Source organism: Penaeus chinensis, chromosome 29, assembly GCF_019202785.1.
Source record: "Penaeus chinensis breed Huanghai No. 1 chromosome 29, ASM1920278v2, whole genome shotgun sequence".
NCBI lineage: Eukaryota > Metazoa > Arthropoda > Malacostraca > Decapoda > Penaeidae > Penaeus > Penaeus chinensis.
Window position 1 is genome coordinate 26,869,302 of NC_061847.1, and position 10,000 is coordinate 26,879,301.

Genomic DNA, 10,000 nt, shown 5'->3' on the forward strand with positions numbered 1-10,000 from the left:
CTCTTATTGATTTTCAGTAGAGGCCTATACTATACAATACACCGCATTTTGACCGTAAAAATTGTATAATCTAGTCAACTAAAACACACACACACACACACACACACACACACACACACACACACACTCACATACACACATACACACAGACACTGTCTAAACCAACCTATAATAAGATCTTCCTAAGATAAAACAGAATTTAGACTTACCTTGTACATGTTGGTATGTTAGTTGTCATGCAAAAACGTGCATTAAAATCATGCAGTGCAATGGTTAGTCAACATGCAGTGCTCGAGCCTAACTACATGTGGATATTGGGCATGCAGTTAATCATCATGCATTTATCAAAGGTTAATTAAATCAGTTAATCTGTCTACTAAACTATTATATATTATCGTGGATGTTATATGATACTTGTATATTATATGATACTGTATATGTCTGTGTATATGTCTGTGTGAGTACATATATGTAATATATATATATATATATATATATATATATATATATATCAGACATATATAGAGAGATAGGTTGATAGATACAGGCACAAAGACCAACAGGGGGATTCCAAAGCGACACACATATTTGAGACTTTGGTGGTCGAGTGGATTCGGTCAATCTTAGTCCGAGCGCTCGAAACCCTGTAGTCGAGTTGTTCTCCGTTTAAGAAGTTCATCTCAGTTGTCATGCCTGCCTTTAGCGTGTTTACTTAATGCGTGTCAGTGAATGTCTGTGAGAAGTCATGTGCGTGTGACACTGTATCTTTATATGTGTGAGTATTGGCTTTTGGTGTGTCTGCCTCCCGAGTGTCTGTAAATGTCCCTGAAAGGGCATGCATGCGTGAGAATGTGTTAATGTGATATTGTAACTGCATGTTTGGTTGGATATGCATGCGTATGTGTATTATATGAATGAGAGTAAATATATGAATGAATATATGAATGCATGTGAGATGAAATTAAAACATGCAGTGTAAAACAACGCAAGACCATTGAGTGAGACAAATCAAGAACATGCAGTGAAAGAAAAACAAATTATGATCATGCATTTACCCATAACAAGGGTAAAAAAAATATATCAAGGACATGCAGTGAAAAATAGGTAAAGAATATGCTTTGAGAAATACGTCAGAAATAAAAAAATAAGCAATAATTCGAGAATATGAAGTGAATAATAATAATAAAAAAACTTGTAATGAGAAAGGAAATTATGAAAGAAAAGGAATAACTTAAGAACATGTTCAGAAAAACAGTGAACTAGATTTTGCAGAGAGAACATACAAAAAAAAAAAAAAAAAAAAAAAAAAACTTTAACAACAGAGAAAAATGTCCCACAAAAACAGTACAAACATACAATGAAAAAAAAAAAAAATAAAAAAATAAAGAAAAAAGGAAGTAAAAAAAATTTAAAAGAATACAGATTAATAAAACAAACGAAAATAACACAGACACAAAAAACAAACTTAAGAACACGAGAAAAGTAAAAACAAAAACAAATATGATCTTAAGAACAATCTGAGAAAAATATCAAAATCATACAAAGAAGAACTGCTTAAAGAACATATCCAAAGAACAGGGGAAGATAATTGGGCATGGACGCAACACAAAGAAACAGAAAATACATAGATAAGATAATCTCTGAAATAAGAATAAGAGGAAAACAGATAACCATGAAAATGACGATGATGATGAAATGAAAATGGGAATCATATTGATGATAATAGTAATGGTAATAATAATAATAAAAATAATAATAATAACAAGTGTAATGAAAATAGTAATAATGAGGATAATGATCATATTAACAATAATAGTGATAATAGTAATAATGACGATGATGATGAAAAAAAATGATAATCATCATAATGGTTATAACAATAGTAGTGAAGATCGTGGTAATAATAATAATAATAATAATAATAATAATGATAATAATAATAACCAGTAATAATAACAATAGTAATTATTTTTATTGTCATTATAATTATTATAATTAGTATTACAATTATCATTATCATTATAACTACTACTGTAGCAATGATAATAAAAAAAACATATTAAGAAAAATTATTATCATTTATATGTATCACTACTTTTACATATTTTTTAAAATGCTACTTATGGCAAGACTCGCTTTTTTCATCCTTGTGAATCACTGCATTTAGTAAAGTTTGTAAAATATATACTTATGATATGTGATTTTGAAATTCCTTAAAATTGCAATGTTGCATAACATAAAAGTCACATATTAGCTTACGTTGTTCTAATCTGCATGTACCAATTTCTTATTAATGATTCAATTATTATCAAAATGTCCCTTAACTCATATGTACAATAAAAAAGAGAGAAAACACACAGCTTATCTGCTGCGTAGAATTAATATCTTTTCAGTGTATTGCGTAAAAAGCTCGTGTTTTGTATAGTGTCAGCTGTATGACAGTGCTTGCTTTGATATTAGCGTAGGGTATATACGTCCGACATACGGTGTATAGTATTATTTGGAAAGTATGGTGTTAATCGTATAGTGTAAAGTATCATCCGGAAGGTATGGTGTGTCATATGGTGTCTGGGCTAATGAGTGGTAGAGTGTCAAATGCAATAAACTACTTACCTGTGCATACATCCAGTCTGAATGTTGTTCATTTTCTATTCTCCACAGAGTCTGGTTGCCATCACTGGTCATCAGTATGACCTGAGAATGCATGTTTTGGTGTTGTTATAAAATAGTTATACCTGTAAAAGTTTTTTTTTTAACATAAAGTTAAATGTATCATTTGTGAAAAAAATATGACATATAGCTACTATCACAGCAAGCTAATTTTCCTTCCGTTCTTATTATATAAACAAAAAAACAACAGCATTAAGGTAGTGATAAAAAATAAATCGTATAAAAAATAGATAAGTTTCCCTCTATCTCCATTTTCTAAACGCCCTCCAAAAGAAAACGGGACCACCAAAGAAAACGAGAATTCGAACACAAACTCACACTAAGGGCTCCGATTTTGCTTTGAGATTGGACTCGTGTGAACATATACACCCAAAAGGACAGGCAGGTTTCGGTTGTGATACTGGCTTGCAGAAAAGTGAGCGAAACCGTGTGTCGAGCTTGCTGCTGGTAACAACTCAAGTCGAACTGAATGTAGGAGTCGGTAATGTCGAATGCGTTCCTGGAAGAAGAGTTATAGTGCTTATAATTTTTTAAATGTGTATTTCGTATTTGCTTGTTGATTGTGTTTTGTATGGGGATATCAAGGGTATAATTTGTAATTTCTTTACGAGAGTGATATTACCTGTTTTGACATTATTACTGATTTTATTTTATGCTCTGAATGGCATGAATTTATTCTATATAACCATGTGATAATTCTTAGAAAACCCTTTTGTAAATATATATGTCTGATGGTCTAAACTTCGACATCATATACCAATCGAGCAGTACACCGTAAACTTGTAAAGTCTACACAAATTGATAAAAGAAAAACCTTAGGCTCAACGTCACCATAGCGTCACTTCACCACAACACCATCAATATCACCATCAGCATCAACACATCATCACAACCTACATCATAACTTCACCATAAACTACACCACCGCCATCGCCATAGATCAGTATCATCAGTAGCATCAAAACTTCTTCACAAACGACCCCCTCCAACTTCACCACTCACTCCGTATGTCCACGCGGGTTCTCTGAGTTTTCTGTGGCGCGGGATAACATCGAGCAAACTTCGTCCGGAAAATGGGGAATTTGCCAGCCACACGTGTTCTCCATGAAGTCACAGTCCCCCCAGTTGCTTGTGGAGAACGAAGGTTGGCCTGAGAAAAAATAAAAGGAGATAGAAGTGGAGTGAAGAAGAAAGAGAAAAGGTGGGAAAAAAATGTCCTGTTCAGGGAACGGTGTGTGTCTGTCATGATTGGGTCGTTATTCAATGAGATAAAAGGTGGATGATGGTTTGGAACAACTTCCCTGGCCATGATTCGAACCCTCTCACTCTAGGTAACAAGCAATATAGTACAGGGCTAAATCACTAAAGCTTACAATAGGCGGGAAACAAATGAAGTATGACATCTACTAGGAAGAATAAAAAAAAAAAGGAAATATACGTTCACCAACAAACTATCTCGACACAGAACGAAACTTCCAGACTCCGCCCACTTACTAGGACACGCCCCCTCGGGAAACGTGATGCTGTCGAGGGCAATATCACCGGAGCCTCGACTACCGACTGAAGCTTCAAAAATTAGGTTGAAACTCTCTGCCGAAGCCACCGTCACCTGGCAGGGGTACCAACTGAAATGGGGGGGGGGGGTGAACAAGTTAGATTAGATAATACATAACATTCTGTTCTATAAATGAAGCCAACGGAACACTGGAGGCCATCTTTATTTATTTATTTATTTGTTTACGTTTTAAGCTTTTCATTTGTTCAGCTTACTGCAGTATGGAGCAAATCCATGATGATTTATTTATTTTCACAGCATATCTTTCGAGTACGGTGTCGCAGCGCACCACCCAGAATATAAATACATTCTTTATTAACACATTAACCAAAACTATGGTAAAAAGTTGTTTTTTTTTTTTTTTTTTTTTTTTTTTTTTTTTTTTTTTTTTCTAATACCCGGCGCGAAAATCATCTAGACAATAAAGCGCATACGAACTTTTTTTTTTTTTTTTTTTTTTGTGGACAGCGACAAGAGGTTGCTCGAGCTAGTCTTTTTAATATGTAAAAGGAGGTATTATTTAACTTTAATTAGTACTGAATGTGAAGGATATGAAAATATTTAATTGGATATAGGATTATTTAGCATTTAAGAATAGAAAGTGGAAAGGAGACAACAACGAGGATTATGCTGAATATTTACGAAATGAGGCAATGCATATGAATTTAAGCATTAGAGTGTATATCATCAATTCAAAATAGAAGCAGGAAAAAGACACCAAATGAAAAAAAAAAAAAAAAAAAATGAAAGAAAGCGATAGGAACGTATGTTTACAGAAAAGGATACGACTGAAACGTAAATGCGCGACAAAATAATAATTTTCATTTGTATCATTATTATTTCTAGATTATTATACACAGAAACGCCGAACCTGGCAAAAGGGTTAGGAAAGACAAGAAAGACAAAAAGGAGAGAAAGAGAGAAAGGAAAAGAGAAAGAAAGAAAAAAAGTTTGGAACCTTCACTTACTCGTCGGTGCCTGAAGATGCACCTTCGATCTTCCAAAGTTCCCGGATGTTGTTAGCGGTTGCCGTGGGCGAGTACAGGACTCTTAAGAGGTGGAATACGACGGTTAATTATGCTTTCTTAAGTCAGGGAGTCAATTAGGAGATATCATTCGTATATGTACGAATCATAATAATTATGCAGTACTTATGCTCACAGGCGCACAGGAATATACACACAAAGTAAGGCGGGTAAGAACACACACACACACACACACACACACACACACACACACACACACACACACACACACAAACACACACAAACACACACCAAACAAATACACACACACAAATACATACACAAACCAAAAACACACACACACACAAAACAAATAGAAACGAAAGGCAACACATACAACATACAAGCACATACCTCAAAGCCCCGATACCGCTACCATACGTATTCACCCAAAATTTCAGGCACTTTGGAGATTCAGTTGGATCAAGAACGGGCGAAACCAGCTGTGCGATCTCGCCACCTACTCTCGGGTAACTACTGTCGATATAGGCGTAACCACCTGTTTGTGAGAGAAGTGGAAGCCAGAGTGGATTAATAAATATCAGGAGAGAGAATTAAAGATAGTGTGATAGATGGATTGGTTGAGAGAGAGGGAGAGGGAGAGGGAGAGGGAGAGGGAGAGGGAGAGGGAGAGGGAGAGAGGGAGAAGGACAGGGAAAGAGGGAAGGAGCGGGAAGGAGGGAGGGAGAGAAAGCGAGAGAGAGAGAGAGAAGGAGAGAAAGTGAGAGAGAGAGAATGAGAGCGAGAGAAAGAGAGAGAGTGAGAGAGAGAGAGATAGATAGAGAGAGAGATAGAGAGAGAGAGAGAGAGAGAGAGAGAGAGAGAGAGAGAGAGAGAGAGAGAGAGAGAGAGAGAGAGAGAGAGAAAGCGAAGGACAGAAAAATAAAAGAAAGACCATCTATCAAAAAAAAGAAAAAAAAGGTCAGACCATCCGCAAAAAAATCAAAAATAATCAAGAAAAACAACAAACAATAAAAAATAAAACAAACAAACAAATAACAAAACAAAAGCAAGAAGCAACCAACCAAAACCCATCAAAACAAGAACCGAGAGCGAACGAACCACTAGTCACCCCGCTCGTAATGAAAGACGACTGGTCCTTCGTCGGCCCCGTGTTCGTCTTCTCAGTGCCACGACCCAGAGACCAGTCGAAGTCGTCGTTGTTCGGTTCGTTCGTCAGTTCGCAGAAGTTGAGGTCGAATCTACACTCATCTGATGGAAATAATGATAGGAAAAATTTGAATAATTAAACAATGGAAAATAGCAAATATTTAGAAACTTTTGTAGAAGTTGAGGCCGAATGAAAGAATAATTAAAAAAAGGATTATAGAAAATATTTTGAAATAATTGTAGAAGCTGAGCACGAATATAGATAATTAACAAAGAATATAGAAATTATTTAGAAATGTTTGTTGAAGTTGATGTCGAATATTCATCTGATGGATGAAAAATGCTAAAAAGAGCTAAATAGGCAGAGATAAAAGAAAAACGTATCTTAAGGAAGTAAATAGATTCTTTAATTCTTTGATGAAAGAAGAAGAGAGAGAAAATGTCTGTTAACAAGGTAAATGGGTTTATAAACGTTTGTAGAAAGTGAGGTCGAATATACACTCATCCAATGGAAAAAGGTATAAATACGGCATATAGAAAATATTATAGACGTTTGTAGAATTTGTGGTAAAATATACATGCATAGACTTAAGAAAATGAGAGAGAAAATGTTTATAAATGCTTAAGGCTGAATATACAACTTCATTTATATAATGGAAATAAGTTTTAAAAAAAGGTGAATCGGCAGAGATTCAGTTGATAAAAAAAGAAAAAAATGTATCTGGTAAAAAGATGTCTATTAACATTTGTAGAAGGTGAGGTCGAATATAAACAAAACAGGTGAAAAAGAAATATACAGGTAGAAATTTAGGTCGAATATACTTCTGAGGAAAGGAAAAAATAAAAAAGTATACAGGTAGAAGTTCGGGTGAAATATAGATTTATCTTAGAAAAGAAAAGGGAAGCAAATATAAACGAATGTTGAAGCTGAGATTGATTATAGCCAAATAAAATGAAATAGAATTATAAAAGGTGAATAGGTCTGTTAAAAGGTTAGAATATGTCTTCTACCTCTTCTTCTCTCTCCCCACCTCTCTTTCTCACCCTACTTCCACCTCCACCCCAACCAAACCAACTCATTCTTAAAAAAAAAGAAAAAAAGTAAATTTTCGCCACTACTTTCATGATCTCTCTCTGCTTCATTTTTTCCTTTCTCCACTCAGACTTTACTAAGCTTATCCCACAGGATTTCGCACATTTCCTATCCTCTTGAAAGAAAATACTCTAATAAGTTACAATGTTTATAGATAAAACAAACGGCTGATTTCATACTGTTTTCTTATCTATCTATTTATTTATTCTCTTTATTTCTTTATCTTATTTCATTTATTTTACCACCTGGTGAAATAAGTATATGGAATTCGCTTCTACTCACTCTCGCACGGACCGTCCTTGAAGGTAATATCATCCACGGCGACGTATCCGGTGTACCGCTCGTACATAAGATCCGGAACAGCTTCGAACGCCACGCTAAAGTCGCCCTTAGCTGAGAACGTGATTTTCGCTGGCTGCCACTGTCCGCGAGTCGAACCTTTGTGCTTCATGAGGTTCGTTCGCTGGAACACGATCGGGGCCGTGTTGTTCTCCAGGGCGTCGTTCACGTCCTCCGTCAGGTAGGTCATCAGGAGGACTTGGAACTCCGCGATGCCCAGGCCGTAGCTGGCGTACTGGGAGAGGGGGGAAGGGGGTAAGTGGGCGGATGATGAGTTTCTCTTTGGAGGAGTGGATGTATGCACACACACACACGCACACACACACACATAAACTATGTGTGTATGTGTGCATGCAGACAGAAAGACAGAGATATACAAACAGACAGAGCCAGACAAAGAGAGAAAGAGAGAGAGAGAGAGAGAGAGAGAGAGAGAGAGAGAGAGAGAGAGAGAGAGAGAGAGAGAGAGAGAGAGAGAGAGACTGACTCACATGTATACAGTAACAGTAACAGATGCCATCACAACACCAACGATTCCGAAGCTTTCAAAACCGAAGCTCCGACTCACCGCAAACTCGAGGCACTTCCCCTGAGCCCCTGTTTTCGGGCTCGGTTCCGTCACTAGCCACGCCTTCTTATAGGGTTGGTCTGTGTTCACCATGTCGTAGGTTGTCGTGAAGCCATATCCGCCTGTGGATATTGGTGGGGAATAATCGGATAAGCTTGAGTTATTGCACAGATATTACATAAAAAAGGAAGTGTGTGTATTTGATCAAAGTATGTTGTGATATTCATTTTTTTTCTCAGAAATTTAAGTTTGTTGTAATGAGGAATCATTTGTTATTTATTTTGTCATTGCATTCGTCTTCACTTTAATCTCCACCGTCTCCATTCCCCTGCATCCTTACTAAACGTCATCCTCCACATCCTCCCCACACACACCCTACCTCAACATTCTCCCCCACGCATACTCCCCCACCTAATGATTCAACCCCCCCACCCCCCACCCTACCTCATCCTTCATCATGCACCTGGAACAAGTGCCCTCCCCTTGCCCCCCTCCCCCATCTCACAATCACAAACACTCCATATGCAGCGATCTTCCCCCTTATACACGATTTCCATCTCCCCCCCCCCCACCCACATCCAACTCAGCCTCTAGTCTCCACTCCCACACAAATTCCACCTCTGCCTCCTCCACACCCCTTACATCCACGTATCCCCTCCCCTCCTCCTCCACCTCCCTCCACCTTCTTTCCCCCGCCCTCACACACATTCCTCCACCTCAAGACCTCCTCCTTCTTCCTCCCCCCACTCCCACGCACATTCCTCCACTTCATCCACCTCCCTCCACCTCCCCGCACATTCCTCCATTTCCTCCACCTTCCTCCACCGTCCTCCCCCCGCCCCACGCGCATTCCTCCACTTCCTCCACCTCCCTCCACCCCCCACACACATTCCTCCATTTCCTCCACTTCCCTCCACCGTCCCCCCCCCTCCCCACGCACATTCCTCCACTTCCTCCACTTCCTCCACCTCAAAACCTCCCACCTGCAGGATCATTTCCGTTATCCACCGCAGGTCCGCCGCTCCAGTTCGACTCTGAGCCAGTCCCCCCTCGCCACGGAGCAACAGAAAACGCGTCGGTGTTCGTCAGGAGGCTGCACAAGGACACCGAAGTGCCTGTGGTGTTGAAGCTACAGTCAGCCTGGAAGGAGGAAAATATAGGAATATAGTCGGTATGGTAGTTCTGTATGAGTGTTTTTTTTTTTTTTTTTTTTTTTTTTGCCTGCCTGCTTCTCTCCTCTTTTTCTTATCCCTTCTATCCTCTCTCTTTTCTCTTCTCTTCTTCTCTTCTCTGTTGTCTGTCTACCTGTTTAGGTCTATCTGTCTGTCTATCTGTCTACCTGTTTACGTCTATCTGTCAATCTGTCTACCTGTTTATGTCTATCTGTTTGTATACAGATAGACATCCCCCCCCACTCCACTCCCACTCTCTCTCTCTCTCTCTCTCTCTCTCTCTCTCTCTCTCTCTCTCTCTCTCTCTCTCTCTCTCTATATATATATATATATATATATATATATATATTTGTGTGTGTGTGTGTGTGTGTGTGTGTGTGTGTGTGTATTTACATATATACATATGTGTGTGTGTGTGCTTGTATGTGACTATTTGAATATAAACATCACTCATACGTCACTCCCTCT

At 38.1% G+C, this 10,000-nt stretch overlaps 1 protein-coding gene across 2 annotated transcripts in view; it reads right to left on the minus strand.

Annotated features, from left to right (window-relative positions):
* The window catches only part of LOC125040853 (MAM and LDL-receptor class A domain-containing protein 1-like), a 17,798-nt gene that overhangs the window by 6,622 nt on the left and 1,176 nt on the right, over window positions 1–10,000 (minus strand). For both annotated transcript variants that reach the window (XM_047635615.1, XM_047635614.1), the window contains 10 exons: window positions 9,344–9,500; window positions 8,361–8,482; window positions 7,736–8,027; window positions 6,313–6,462; window positions 5,605–5,749; window positions 5,194–5,274; window positions 4,165–4,295; window positions 3,673–3,820; window positions 2,989–3,169; window positions 2,614–2,694 (listed from right to left, as the gene is read on the minus strand). In XM_047635615.1, the coding sequence (XP_047491571.1) occupies window positions 2,614–2,694; window positions 2,989–3,169; window positions 3,673–3,820; window positions 4,165–4,295; window positions 5,194–5,274; window positions 5,605–5,749; window positions 6,313–6,462; window positions 7,736–8,027; window positions 8,361–8,482; window positions 9,344–9,500 (1,488 nt within the window). The remainder of the gene's footprint in view (window positions 1–2,613; window positions 2,695–2,988; window positions 3,170–3,672; window positions 3,821–4,164; window positions 4,296–5,193; window positions 5,275–5,604; window positions 5,750–6,312; window positions 6,463–7,735; window positions 8,028–8,360; window positions 8,483–9,343; window positions 9,501–10,000) is intronic.